Genomic DNA, 15598 nt, shown 5'->3' with positions numbered 1-15598 from the left:
ATTTCAGGAACACTGAGACCAACACGGCTTAAGTGGCTTCCTGTGCTCACAGGCATTGAAAATCTTAATGGTCAGGAGGAAAACATCTTCCACAGAGAACATCATGTATTGACGGCCATTAAAGCACTTCCATTGACTCAGAACACCAAAACTCTCACAATCCTGAAATCCTATTGTGTCTACTGGAACATATTTCCCACCCTGGAAACGAACAGCAGGTCACACCAGGTGTATCTCCTGGTTAACCACAAACATGAAATTAGGAAGACTGGTTACTGATTTGTGTGGAGTCCCAGGTTTTAACCTCCCATGAAAAGTCTGGCAGCCCTCAACGGCTTGAAGACTGGCAAGGAATGTTGTGACAATTTGCTTATGGGAGAAAGTGAGGACTGCAGATGCTGGAGGTCAGAGCTGAAAATGTGTTGCTGGAAAAGTGCAGCAGGTCAGGCAGCATCCAAGGAGCAGGAGAATCGATGTTTCGGGCATGAGCCCTTCTTCAGGAATGGGGAAAGTGTGCCAAGCAGGCTAAGATAAAAGGTAGGGAGGAGGGACTTGGGGGAGGGGCGTTGGAAATGCGATAGGTGGAAGGAGGTTAAGGTGAGGGTGATAGGCCTGAGTGGGAGTGGAGGCGGAGGCGGTGAGGTCAGGAACAAGATTGCAGGTTAGGAAGGTGGTGCCGAGTTCAAGGGTTGGGACTGAGACAAGGTGGGAGGGGGAGGAAATGAGGAAACTGGAGAAATGAGTTCATCCCTTGTGGTTGGAGGGTTCCTAGGCGGAAGATGAGGCGCTCTTCCTCCAGCCATCGTGTTGCCATGGTCTGGCGATGCAGGAGTCCAAGGACCTGCATGTCCTTGGTGGAGTGGGAGGGGGAGTTGAAGTGTTGAGCCACGGAGTGGTTGGGTTGGTTGGTCCGGGTGTCCCAAAGGTGTTCTCTGAAACGTTCTGCAAGTAGGCGGACTGTCTCCCCAATATATCGGGTGCAGCGGATGCAGTAAATAATGTGTGTGGAGGTGCAGGTGAATTTGTGGCGGATATGGAACGATCCCTTGGGGCCTTGGAGGGAAGTAAGGTGGGAGGTGTGGGCGCAAGTTTTGCATTTCTTGCGGTTGCAGGGGAAGATGCCGGGAGTGGAGGTTGGGTTGGTGGGAGGTGTGGACCTGACGAGGGAGTCACGGAGGGAGTGGTCTTTTCTGAAAGCTGATGGGGGAGGGGAGGGAAATATATCCTTGGTGGTGGGGTCCGTTTGGAGGTGGCGGAAATGACGACGGATGATACAATGTATCTGGATGTTGGTGGGGTGGTAGGTGAGGACCAGTGGGGTTCTGTCCTGGTGGCGATTGGAGGGGCGGGGTTCAAGGGCGGAGGAGCGGGAAGTGGAGGAGATGTGGTGGAGGGTATCGTCGATCACGTCTGGGGGAAATTGCGGTCTTTGAAGAAGAAGGCCATCTGGTTTGTTCGGTATTGGAACTGGTCCTCCTGGGAGCAGATGCGGTGGAGACGAAGAAATTGGGAATATGGGGTGGCGTTTTTACAGGGGGCAGAGTGGGAGGAGGTGTAGTCTAGGTAGCTATGGGAGTTGGTCGGTTTATATAAATGTCCGTGTTAATTTGCTTATGCCAAAAACGACGACTCTCCTGCTTCTCGGATGCTGCCTGACCTGCTATGCTTTTCCAGCACCACACTTTTTGACTCTGAACTCCAGAATCTGCAGTCCTCACTTTCTCCTGGGGATTCCTTCATGCTGGTTTTCCAAAGTCCATATGAAAATCATCTCTCAACTGGTGAAACCAAAATGTATGAATTCCAAACCTGTGTGCAGCAGCTTCCCCCATGTTTCAGAAATTGAATGAAAGCAGAAAATGTTGGAAATACTTCATTCTGGCTGATGCAAACAATGAAAAATGACTACCCTGAAATGTCAACTTGGTTTCTTTCACCTTTGAATTTCCTTGACCTGCTGAGTATTACTAGCATTTTCTTGTTATTTCAGTCTCCAACAGTTACTCTTTTGCCAGCTGTAAGATTTCATGTGTCAGTGAAAGTGTCTGTAACAGAAGGATAAAAATTGTATCTTGGGTATTTATTCATATGAACTATTCATCATATTCATACATTCATGCTGAAGAAGAGGATTGTGTCCTACTAACAGTTATTCACTCTTGTGCTTTCTGTAGACTGTCAGTGAAACTTTGATGTCTGGTTTTGTGGACTGCTTGGACAGTGAAGGAGCTGAAGAAATGCTTCAGGCTGACACCGGTATGTTCCATTCTGGGAGAGTGATATGGAGACTCAAAACAGTGAAGGAGGGCACCAGTTAACCTCCTTTTAATTGGATTGCTGTTGGAATTGGCAGGTCATTCATTGTAGCCTCATATCTTTGGGAAGAAATGTAATTTGTCTTCAGTTTGACAAGACTGTGCAACTCCAAATTGTAAATAAATGATATATGCTACCATTTTTACTAAAATGGATATCCTACACAGGATATTCAAATTCAGTTTAGTTCACTTGCCTCATACTTTATTTGCAATTGTCTTTTGTTCCATATGCGCATACTGTAACCATCAGTCAATTCAACCTATGCCGAATAATCCTTTCCAACTGCTTGGCTCTTTCTCCTTCCTGACTCCCTCCATCTTGTCTCCTGCTGTTCCTTGGTTTTCTGTTCATTTCTGCTTTTACTCAACTCCAGTCTTTGATTCACTTTCATGATTCTTGTTCCACTGTCCTGTGAACCCAGTGTCTTTTGCCAATGTTGTGATCTTTAGCCTCTGTCCTAGTACACGGCTCTGTTATTGGGGAAAATGTTATCATTATGTTCAGAAGTATTTTCTCATCACAGGCATTGTCACAGAGAAGAAATGTACCCTGGTCAGACATGACACCAAAATCCATATCTTGAGTTTGTTGATCAACTCCTTGGACTTGAAAGCTCCCAACCTGGCATTGTATTTACTGGGTTATGAACTGCGAAAGCCAGTGAGTGCCACCAATCTGCAAGATCCAGGTAACTTCAACTTTGACCTTATTCTTCATACATTTGCACCTTTAGAAATTTTAAATATTTTAATTTCTTCTATGATACACCTGCTGAAAAACCTGGAAAAACTCAAAACAACCACGATTAAATAGCCTTTATTTTCCCGTCCCAACAAAAGCTTTGACTGTGATAATGAACATAGAATTTAATGCTTTAATAATATGATGATGCGTGTCGAGAACAACACTTGCAAGCATGTCTTTCTATTCCTTTTGTCGCATCTACCACTGCTCTCTGCACTTGCAGTCAATCTACTGTCCCCCAGCAATACAGTTAAACAATTTTAGATAGTATTGTAGTTTACGTTGACGTGGATTTGTTTTTAACATAAATTAGGTGTTCTTGGTTGTCCACGAACCTGCCTTCACTCCATTTTAAATATTCTTGAGAAGGGTACTGAAGGAAGGAATGGACCCCTTGCAGTCAAGGAAGCTCCACACTTGGCTGAGCTTTGCTATCAGGTAGGAATGAACTTTCTTTCCCTGCCCCACTTTAGACACATACTTGATGCTTACTTGGATCTATTTAATTGAGGCTTTGCTCTTATTATTTGTTAATCTTTGCTAGTGACGGTTTCCCATTGAAAAATCTTTAATATTAAGCTGCCGTTATATTTCTACACTGAGTTTGATTGATTCTTGTTGCGAAAGGGACTGAAGGGTTGTGGAGATAAAACAGGTGAATGGATTTGAGGTACCGATCAGCCATAATCTAATTGTGAATGGTTGAGCAGGCTCAATGCTGAATGGTGTATTTCTGCTCCGAGAATGAGAAGATCTATTAGCTGCAATATTTAGAGATCCTGGCAGAGAAAGGTGACCTATCACATTCTTATACCTCGTATTTTGTGTTCCTTTTCTGGTAAATATGTGCCTTTCCATAGGTAGCACTGAGGTCGGCAGAGGCACAAAATGTCCACTGGGTGGGGGATTTCAACATGCACCACCAAGAGTGGCTCGGCAGCAGTACTACTGATCGAGTTGGTTGGGCCCTAAAGAATATAGTTGCTAGACTGGGTCTGCAGCAGCTGGTGAAGGAACCAACAAGAGGGAAAAACATACATCACCTCATCCTTATCAATCTGCCAGTAAGAGTGGCACTCTTACAAATCAGGAAGCGTGACCACCACACAGTCCTTGTGGAGAAGAAGTCCTAACTTCACATCAAGAATAACCTCCATCATGTTGTGTGGCATTATCATGATAAATGGGACAGACTTTCAACGGCTCTAGCAGCTGAAGACTGGGCATCCAAGAAGCACTGCGGGCCATCAACAACAACAGAATTGTACTCCAGCACAATCTGCAACCTCATGGTCCCGCATATCCCCACTCAGCCATTACCATTAACCCATGCATTCAATAGAGAGTGCAGGAGGGCATGCCAGGAGCAAAACCAGGCATACCTTAAGATGAGGTGTGAAGCAGCAAGTGATAGGCAGAATTGAGTGATCTCGCAACCAATGGATCAGATCTAAGCTCTGCAATCCTGGATGGAGATTTGCTTTCTGAGCTGGAAGATTCATTTTCAGACGTTTCATCACCATACTAGGTAATATCTTCAGTGAGCCTCCAGATGAAGTACTGCTGGTGTTTCCTACTTTCTATTTAAAATATGTTTGGCTTTCTTTGGGGTGGTGATGTCACTTCCTGTTCTTTTTCTCAGGGGGGTAGTAAATGGGATCCAAGTCAGTGTGTTTGTTGATAGAGTTCCGGTTGGAATGCCATGCTTCTAGAAATTCTTGGGCGTGTCTCTGTTTGGCTTGTCCTCAAAGGGATGTGTTGTCCCAGTCGAAGTGATGTTCTTCCTAAGACAACAAACACATTGACTAAGATCCCATTTACCCTACCCCCTGAGAAAAAGAACAGGAAATGACATCACCGTCCCAAAGGAACCGAAACATATAAAGAGACAGCAGGAAACATCAGCAATGCTTCGACTGGAGGCTCACTGAAGATGTTATGGTGACGAAACGTCTGAAAATGCAACTTACAGCTCAGCGAGCAAACCTACATCTCGAACCACAACGTGAGCTACAAATCTTCTCAAAACCCTCCCTGCAGTCCTGCCACATTCAGTTGTGAATGGGAGTGGACAATCAAACAACTCACATGGAAGAGGCTCCCCCAACTATCCTCATCCTCAATGATGAAAGACCCAGCACATCAGTGCAAAAGATAAGGCTAGAAGTGCCAAGTGGGTGATCCATCTTGGCCTCCTCCAGTGGTCCCCAGCATTACAGATACCAGTTTTCAGCCAATCCTATTCATTCCACGTGACATCAAGAAATGTTTGGGGGCAGCCAATACTGTCAAGGCTGCCAGTCCTGACAACGTTCCTGCAAAAGATTTGAGCTCCATAACTTACTGCTCCCCTTATCAAGAGTTCCAGTCAAGTTACAACATTGTCATCTATCTGACAGTGTGGAAAATTGTCCAAGTTTGTCCTGTATGTTAAAAACAGGGCAAATCCAAGCTAACGAATTACCGTCTCATCAGTCTACTCATGATCATCAGTTAAGTGATCGAAAGTGTCATCAGCAGTGCTATCAAGCAGCATCTACTTGGGAATAACATGCTCAGTGATGTCCAGTTCAGGTTCCACAAGGGCCACTCAGCTCCTGACCTCATTATAGTCTTATTTCAAACATGGACAATAGAGCTGAATTCCAGGGGGAAGGTGAGAGTGACAGCCCTTTACATTAAGGGTGCATTTGATCAAGGACCTCAAGCAAAACTGGAATCAATGGGTATCAAGGGGTGCAAACTCTGCTGATTGGAGTTATACCTGGCACATAGGAAGATGGTTGTGATTGTTGGAGGTCAGTCATCTCAGCTCCAGGACATCTCTGCAGGCGTTCCTCAGGTAGTGTTTTCAGCCCAACCATCTTCAGCTGCTTCATCAATGATTTTCCCTCCATCATAAGGTCAGAAGTGGGGATATTCACTGAATGCACAATAGTCAGCACCATTTGCGACTCCTCACTGAAGCAGTCCGTGTTCAAAAGCTACAAGATTTGGACAATATCCAAGCTTGGGCTGACATGTGGCAAATCTCATTCTTGACACGCAAATGCCCAGCTATGACTATCACCGATAAGAAACAATCTCACCATTGCCCCTTGACATTCACTGGTGTTACCATCCCTGAATTCCCCCGCTATCAACATCCTGGGAGTTAACATTGATCAGAAACCTCACAGGACTCCCTACATAAATGCAGTGATAACAAGAGCAAATCAGAGGCTGGAAACACTGCGGCGGGTAGCTCACCTCCTCACTTCTGAAAGCTTGTCCACCATCTACACGGCACAAGTTAGAAATGTGATAGAATATTCCCCACTTGTCTGGATGAGTGCAGCCCCAACTACCATCCAGGACAAAGCAACCTGCTTGATTGGCACTGCATCCACTCCCTCCTCCAACCGACACTCAGTAGCAGCAATGTGTACTATCTACAAGATGCACTACAAAAGCTCACCAAAGATCCTCAGACAAATCTAGAAGGACAATGGCAGCAGATATGTTCCACTCCCAAGACACTTACCATCCTGACTTGGCAATATATTACCATTCCTTCACTGTTGCTGTGTCAAAATCCTGGAATTCCCTCCCTAAGGGCATGGTGAGTGAAACCACAGCAGGTGGACTGCAGTGGTTCAGGAAGGCAGCTCACCACCACCTTCTCATGGGCAACTAGGGAGGGGCAATAAATGCTGGCTGGCCACATCCCACTCGAATGAATGAATGAGTATTTATTATTGTTATAATCCCGATAGAGATAACTTAGTCGTAGGTGCTGGCAAAGAGGAGGCTATTCAGTCAATCCGTCTGTACCAATTAACAACTTGACTAAACTAATCCAATTTTTGAGGTTTTAGCCCGCTGTTTTGTAGGCGTAACAATGATTTGAAAACATCATTCTCCAGTCCTACTTGATTTTTTTCCCCTTAAACACTTGCTTCAATTTCACTAGATTCAATGGTATTGTTGTGATTCTGTTCGCTGAGCTGGGAATTTGTGTTGCAGACGTTTTGTCCCCTGTCTAGGTGACATCCCCAGTGCTTGGGAGCCTCCTGTGAAGCGCTTCTGTGATGTTTTCTCCGGCATTTATAGTGATTTATACCTGCCGCTTCCGGCTGTCAGTTCCAGCTGTCCGCTGCAGTGGCCGGTATATTGGCAGGAATCTGATGAAGGGCTTTTGCCTGAAACGTCGATTTTCTTGCTCCTCTGATGCTGCCTGAATTGCTGTGCTTTTCTAGCACCACACTAATCTAGAGCCCTTCTCTTGAAGCCTTCATTCGGTTTTGCAACCATTGTGATGCTTTAACTTCAGCCGTAATCCTCCACTTGCTCCACCATTTGAGAACTTCATGGATTGTGCTTTGTTTGAAACCTCCCCTTTGACCTAACCATCATGGATGACCCTACCAGGAGCTGTCCCCAGATGGTTTAGCTCGGTTTCTGAGGCACTTGCAACCTCTCCATCACAATTCTGGTGGCGATGCTTAGAGAGGCAAATACCCCTGCAAGGTCAAACAGCTTAGAACTTTGTCAATAGCCCCTTTACTGGCCATGGGTTAAAGTTTCAAAATTCCTTTCCTGATGGCACTGAGCATACACCATGTTGACAACCAGCACAGGCAGTTGATGATTGGCAACAAATGTTTGCTTCACCAGCAATGTCCACATTTCTTGAACAAATATATTAAGCTGTACTTTTATAAACCCCATCACCCCATCACCATAAAAGTCTTTTAACTTTTACCTGACCTGACATTCTTATTATCTTCTTTGGTGACGGTCTGCTCAGTTAGTACAGATGCTTTTGCCATTGTCTACAGGTGTGAACATCTTGCACCATCTTCCCAGTAAAAAAAAACTTGGACTTTTGCCACTTAACAACAAACGAGCTTAATGTTGCGCAGTATGCAGAGTAGACTCTCTTTGTTAGTCCACTGAGTTTGAAAATAAAGCTAAAACACAATAATCTTATAAACTTTGTTTGGCCCATATTGTTAAAAATACAAAGTTAAAAATCACACAACACCAGCTAGTGCTTTCAAACAAACCTGTTTGACTCTAATCTGGTGTTGTGTGATTTTTAAACTTGGTCCACCCCAGTCCAACACTGGCTCCCTCCAAAATATGGGCCTGGTCATGCTCCGCTCTGTTCTCCTCCCCACTTGAAAAAAAATTCTGACATTGTAGGAACTTATGGGGGGGTTTTGGAAAGGGAATGGGTGTTTCTTGCTCAAGGTGTGTGGACATTGCTGGCTAAGCATTTATTGCCTGTCCTCAATTACATCCTCTCCAAGGCATTCCTCAAGTGTCCTGTCCAGAATTAAGACTGTTGTTTCAGTTATAGCCAAGCCAGAGCCTTATAAATATATTTTAAGGTTGTGCTATGTTTCTGAGCTTATAGTTGAGAAATTTCCTTTAAATGTGCATAGAAATATGTCTCTGTAAAGGTGCTCCTTATTGCAAAAAGATCTGTACCAACACCCAATTGATTGGTGCCCCCCATGACCAATCCTCCTAATTCCATCTTTGATCTATGTTATATAACTAAATTCATGTCAATGGTGGTGTCAACAACCTTAAAGAGCAAAGGAAATAAGCCCACGAGTTGCTAGTGACTCCTGTTCTTGAGCTCATACATTTATGATTGCTAAAAAGATAAGTCTGTCATTCATCTTTGATGCCCTGCACAGAGTGGAATGACTTGTTGTCTTTCTCGAAATTGATTGATTGCATCGCACCAGATGACCTAGGAATTGGCAACAAACCTCAAAAGATCATATCCCACCGAGTCAGCATTATTCAGGAGCCAGTAGAGCCAAGTATTGCACAAGCGAATTGTGGAGCCGCTCCTTAGTTTTGAAAATCCCAATTACTGTATGCAGTAATTCGAAATAAAATATGTGGTATTATTTCTCCTTTCCCAGGTGATTTATCAATTGTGTGCATATTCAGATACCTCTGGACCAACCATGCGATACCTGAGAACAAGCCAAGATTTTCTCTTCTCCCAGATCCAGCATCTTCCCTTTGCAGTTAAAGGTAGACAATAATTTTAAGTTTATTCCTTCTTCCCTGTTTTGCATTTTCTTTCGCTTTAGAAGGTGCAAATATTTTCTTAACATGTGCCCCAATTTCTCTCTCTCTCTCTCACCTATTTTCATTCCCTCTTGTTCAGATTGCAGCTTGGTTCTCTGTTCCATCCAAACCCAATGTTCTGTTTTTTCACCATTATCTTTGTATGTCAAAATAAATTGTAACTTCATTCAAAACTGAAAGAATTCCTCTCCACAGGCCATGCAATCTCAGCTTTGAACCAGATGTCATGGTTGATGAAGACTGCTGGGATCGAACTGCGTGTGACATCTCTGAATCGACAGCGTTCTCACACACAGCGCCTCCTCCATCTGCTGCTTGATGATGTGCCACTGCGATCTTACTCTGGTAAGTGTTTCTGAATGTGTACAGGGATCACAAACATACAGCTCAGTAGGACCATTTGGCCCATTGTCTAAGTTGACTCTTTAAAGAATCGTACATTAATAAACTCTCTCATGTTATCAGAGCCTGCTGTTTTGTCCTTCTTAAATATTTAAGATTTCGGAAGTTGCTTTTTAATCCATTTCCACCATCTTTTTAAGCATTGCATTCCAAATCATCAGTTCTAATTTTCAATTGGGTTCTACCTTAAATTAATGACCTCCGTCTGATCAGAGGATTGACCATCCAGCTGGTGGCACTATTTCCTCCTTCCTTAATCTATTTAAAAACACTTCATAATTTTGAATGCTGTATAAAATTTCCCTTTAACCTTTTCTGCTGTAGGCCTCCCAATATGATTGACATGTTGCTCTCACTGGCTGCCTCCTGTTTAAGAATCACTGAGATTGTTGTTTGGTTTCATGAAACAAGCCAATTTCAAGTGGCACTCGGCCACTGTTGAGTACAGAGGAACCTCGATTATCCAAAGGACACAGGCAAGGAGTATTTCATTCGGTTAATTGACTGCTGGATAATAGATGCCAGATAACACATCGGGACCTTGCGATCTTGTTCGGATCATCTGAAATTTGGTTAATTGAATGCCGGATAATCGAGGTTCCTCTGTGTTGTAATTTCATTGTACTGAAACCAGGGAGCCGCCAGGTGCTCTCAAACCCACCATGTGTGAACTCCATACTTGATGTGGGGATGGTGCCTTTGTTTTGAGGAGTTTTCAATTCAAACCTGTTCTGTTCATCTAATCAAACAGGTATGGAGGGCTGGGCAGATAATCCATGACCAATGTGGATCTGAGCCATATGAATGCTCTAAATTTCCTTCTGCTGAAGTTGTTTGTTTCTCTTGGAGGGGCTGGCTGGTCGTGATGGAAGGAGTGGTCTGTGTACAATTGACCTCGTATCCTTCGTGTGGAGGAGCAAAGAATTGATTGTTTGCTTGAATCATTGTATCTGAATTCTATCTGCATGGGGCTGCTGAGTGGAGAAAAGCACTTGTAATGATTGAGGTGCCACCAAGCTAAATAGTTTACATAACTCACTGAAGAAAAGCTAATTGGATATATGACCTGATGGTGTCCATGAAACAGTTTCCCAGTGGGGTGGCGGTGAAAATTGCTTGACTTGAGAGTGTATTTTGGGGGATCTTCGGAGAGGAAAAATGTCCTAGTTATACAAGGTTTGAATTTTTTTTTAGAATGTGCCAACTGAAGCCCATAAAGTGTCTGTGTTAGAAGAAGTATGTAATAGAGAATTGAGAATAAAACATGGAATTTATTATTAACTTTTCTGACACTTCTCAATAACAGGAACATGCAGCCTGTGTACACTCATTATCTCATTTTTGAAGGCCTCCCACTTTCCAACTGTCCCTTTACCTGCACATAGCTTCCCCAACTCAAATTTTGAAAGCTACTGTCTAATACTGTAAAAATATGCATTACTCCAGTTTACACCTTTAACTTTTAGGTCAGATCTATCCTTTTCCATAACTATTTTAAAACTCAGAGAATTGCGATCACTGGCCCAAAAGTGCTCCGCCACTTACTGTACCTTGTTTCCAAAGAAATCGTCAAGTTTTGCTCCTGCTGTAGTTGGTGCATCCACGTACTGAATCTGAAAAATTTCTTCAACAACTAGGATTGAGTGAATCCCTTGAGTATAAGGGCAGTAGGAGTATACTTGAAAGAAATCGGAGATGAAATAGCTTTGGCAAATATGATTAAGGAGAATCCAAAGAGATTCTCCAAAACATTAAGGACAAAAGTGTAATGGGGAGAGAATAGGCCTCTTAAAGAACATAAAGCCCATCTATGTATGGAACCACAGGAGATAGTTGAAATACTGAACGAGTATTTTATATCCAAATTTACGGTGGAGAAGGGTATGGAAGCTAGAGAAATTAGAGAAATAAATAGTGATATCTTGAAAAGTGTTCATCTTACAGAAGGGGGGTGCTGAACATCTCAAAATGCATAAAGGTAGATAAATCCCTGATCATGTATGTGGCAGAATCTTGCTGGAAGCTAGGGAAGTGATTGCGAGACTCCTTGCTGAGACATTTGTTTCATAAATAGTCGCTGGTGAAGTACTGGAAGGTTGGAGGTTGGCTAATGTGCCATTATTTAGGAAAGATGGTAGAATAGCATGGTGGCTCAGTGGTTAGCACTGCTGCTTCACAGCGCCAGGGACCCAGGTTTGATTCCCTGGCGCTGTCTGTAGGGAGTTTGCACATTCTCCCCGTGTCTGCGTGGGTTTCCTCCCGGTTCTCTGGTTTCCTCCCACAATCCAAAGACGTGCAGGTCAAATGAATTGGCCAGACCAAATTGCCCATAGTGTTAGGTGCATTAGTCAGGGGTAAATATAGGGTAGGGGAATGCGTCTGGGTGGGTTACTGTTTGGAGGGTCATTGTGGACTTGTTGGGCCGAAAGGCCTGTTTCCATACTGTTGGTAATCTAATCTAATCTAATCTAAGGAAAAGACAGGGAACTATAGATCCTGATATCAGTGGTGGGTAAATTGTTGGAGGGAATTCTAAGGGATAGTATTTACATATATTGGGAAAGGTACGGACTGATTAGGGATAGTTAATATGGCAGGAAATTTGTTAAACTTGAAAGGGTTAAGAAAACATTCGCAAGACTATAGGGAGCGGCTGGGGTTATTTTTCCTGGAAGCTGAGGGATGACCTTAGAGGTTTATAAAATCAGAAGGGGCATGGAATAGGGTGAATAGCCAAGGTCTTTTCCCTGTGTTGGGCGAGTCCACAACTAGAGGGAATAGGTTTAGGGTGAGAGGAAAACTTTAAAAGGGATCTAATGGGCACCTTTTTTCATGCAGAGGATGTTGCTTGTATGAACTGAGCTGCCAAAGGTTGGTATAATTACAGCATTTAAAAGGCATCTGGAGGGGTCCATGAATAGGAAGTGTTTAGAGGGATATGGGCCAAATGCTCTCAAATACGACTAGATCAGTTTAGGATATCTGGTTGGCATGGATAAGGAAGACCGAAGAGGCTGTTTCTATGCTGTGCAACTCTGATTATATGACTTGCCATTTGACTCTGTTTTTCTTATCCACTGACCCTATTTGGTCTACAGAAACAATAATATTCTTTCAAAAAAGTGCGATTCATAATTGATTTGATTTAAGTATGATTTTATGCTCTTCTGGGGAAATGTAATTCACAGTGATATCTAGTTTTTAAGCTTTGTGAAATGATCTTTTTGCATTGGGTCAGGGAAAAGGGAGAAACAAAGATGAGCGCAAATCAAGCTGCCTGAGCCCCTGATGGTCATTCCTGCCTGATTTACTTGGGGGTGGATACTGTTCCGGACCTAGAGTCTATGGGACTTTACGCCGGCCAAGAGCTAGTGTCTGTGATAAATAGAAGACACAGCTGGAATGGAAGAAAATGAATCACGATTTGTGAATTATGAGTTGGTAAAGCTCATTCTCTGGATTACAGTGTTGTTTTACAGCTCCCACAGGGAGTTAGCTCTTTCTTTAATTGTTCTGCTTCATGTCTAGCGTTGAAAGACCTACATGATAACAGCATTGAGTCTTCATCTGCCCTTTGAATTAGCTGAGCAAGTCACTTAATTGTGCCGGGGCAGCTAGGAATGGTTAGTAAATATCAGCACTTCCAAAAACCCACATCTTGAGAATTTACTAGTTATAAAATGTTTGAACCCTCAACTGCAACAAAGCATCTAGTGGGATTTGAATTGAATTGATAAAATCTCGAATCTAAAGCTACTCTCTAATGATGACTATAGAACTATGGTCATGGAAAAAACATCTTGTTTACTAACGCCCTTTAGGGAAAGAAATCTCCTGTCCTTCACTGGTCTGGTCTGCATGTGACTCCAGGAACATAGCTATGTAGTGAACTCTTATCTGCCCTCTGAAATGGTTCACCAAGCAACTCTGTTGAAGGGCAATTAGGGGTCAGTATTTACCAGTGATGCTCACAATCTGTGAGTGAATAAAGACAAAAAAAAGTCATTGCAGCAGAAATAGGAAAGAGAAAATGCTGAAAAGGTTCAGCATGCCTGGCAGCATCTGCAGTGAGAGAAAAATAGTGTTAGTGTTTTGGTTCATGACCTTTTGTCAGCAGCGGTTGTGAAAGCTGAATGGCCTGAACCATGTGGTTTCGGGCCTACTCGGTTTCTGACCACAGATTTTGCCAGATGCAGAAAGATTAGTCATTTCAAAAGGAAATTGATGGACTCTTGAAGTGCATGTGTTTGTTATTGGGATAGAGTAGTAGAATGGAGCATATGGCTTTACAGAGACCCAGCAAAGACCCAATATGCCAAATGGCCTCCTTCCATAATGACTCTGACCTAAATATTTCCAGTCTTTTCTGCTTTTATTTTTGATTTTCAGCATCTGCAATATTTTGCTTTTGCATTGTAAAAGAATGTTCTGAAGCATTCACCACCTTTCAACTTTACTATATTTCTTCCTCTATATTGATTAAGCCTCCAAAGAGAAGCAATTGCTAAAGAGCAGCTCAGGGCAGTCAGCTCAAGAGAACTAAAGATGACAAGAAGGCAGCCTTTCTTTATTTCCCCAGTCCTAAGAGCAGATAAATCAAATATGTTCTGATCAAGGAGTCATGTTTTTCTCCATTCATAAAAAGAGCTAATTATGCTCATAGGTTTGAGGTAGAAGGCTTTGATGTTTTCAGATAAAGCAGTCCTCTGATGTGGTCTCATTTGAGTCCTTTCTCCTCCTCTTTTGATGAATTTGGGTAGTTCATCAGTGGTGCTGTACATGAATTTTGTGTGTTTTGCAAAATGTGCTTTTTTAGCTCATGCTTACCCTACTTTTATCTACCAGTTGATGCAGAGGGGAGCCTGGAAGAAGAAACAAGAAATGTAACTGGGTTTCTGCATTTTGACACCACCACCAAAGGTATTTGAATTTCTGAATCAAAAGTCTTTTCCACTTGTGTTTTGAACTTGACACATTTGTTTAAGATAAAGAGAAAATTAAATCAATATTCAGTAAGTTGCATGAATCAGTGTTTGTGGACCACCGTATTCCTGTCATTGACTTAGTGTACTTGTTCATGACATTTTGCTGATCTGAGTACTAAGCCATTTCGCAGTCTCTTTGGCTGTCCCCTGTTTCTAGATTTTAACGATGTAGGAAGTATTTTCAGGTCAAAATGAAATAGTTCACATTTGCCACGGTTGTGCTCATAAAGTCAATATCACTTCATAATGTTATGATTTAGTCGACCCCAATTCAACCAAACCAACCACCCAACACTGAACCTCCCTGCCTGACTCCCACGTGAAATAATATTGACATTTTTTCCTCTCACCACTTCCTCCCTCCCGAACACCACTATCCTGCCCCCCTCACTGTGATTGGAAAAACTCCACCTTTGTTACATGACCTTATTTCATCTCTCCCTCAACTGGTCTGTTGAAACAGCCCTTCTTCCCTTTGTTTCATCTGGGCATGACTACTATACTGCATTCTTGGCCAGCCTCCTACCAACTAGTGCCTGTAAATTGCAGTCTCCCAAAACTCTGCTTCTGTGTCCTAACACGTACTAACTCAGAAGATTGATTCATCAGTCACTGATTTGGACTGATTTCCAGCCAAACAATGGATCTGATTTAAAATGTGCATTGTTGTTTATACACCTCTCTGACCTTGCTCCCTCCCTATCACTCTCATCATCTGCAATTCTAGAATCCTCTTTAGGATATATATTGCTCCTCTGATTCTTGAATATCTCCAAACTTCACCACACGGCCAATAGCAGCTGTACCTCCAATGTTCTGGGCTCTGAGCCCTCGAATTATCTTGCTCAGTCTCACCATCTTTGTCTTTAAGACTCTGTAAAACCTGTCAAGCTTTGGTCATTTGCCTTATATTTCCTTATGTGGCTCTATGGCATCTTTTGTAATGCCTGTGTGAATGCCTCAGAGCATTGTATTATATTAAATATGTTCAAAAGGTGCAAGTAGTTGTTCATGGATGGGTGGATTTTGACAATAACAATTTGAAATACTGC

General features: G+C 42.9%; 1 protein-coding gene across 2 annotated transcripts in view; it reads left to right on the top strand.

Annotated features, from left to right (window-relative positions):
• nup205 (nucleoporin 205) overlaps nucleotides 1–15598 on the top strand; it is a 110350-nt gene that overhangs the window by 58444 nt on the left and 36308 nt on the right. For both annotated transcript variants that reach the window (XR_015760504.1, XM_043708929.2), the window contains exons 20-25: nucleotides 2175–2256; nucleotides 2843–3007; nucleotides 3377–3501; nucleotides 8988–9102; nucleotides 9355–9504; nucleotides 14407–14481. Coding sequence is in view for 1 of the 2 variants with exons in the window: in XM_043708929.2 (XP_043564864.1) it covers nucleotides 2175–2256; nucleotides 2843–3007; nucleotides 3377–3501; nucleotides 8988–9102; nucleotides 9355–9504; nucleotides 14407–14481 (712 nt within the window). In the remaining variant the exon portion in view is untranslated. The remainder of the gene's footprint in view (nucleotides 1–2174; nucleotides 2257–2842; nucleotides 3008–3376; nucleotides 3502–8987; nucleotides 9103–9354; nucleotides 9505–14406; nucleotides 14482–15598) is intronic.

This window comes from Chiloscyllium plagiosum, unplaced genomic scaffold (assembly GCF_037043375.1).
Source record: "Chiloscyllium plagiosum isolate Xiang-an unplaced genomic scaffold, Cpla_swu_hap1 HiC_scaffold_19, whole genome shotgun sequence".
NCBI lineage: Eukaryota > Metazoa > Chordata > Chondrichthyes > Orectolobiformes > Hemiscylliidae > Chiloscyllium > Chiloscyllium plagiosum.
This window is presented reverse-complemented; position numbering and strand designations above follow the sequence as displayed.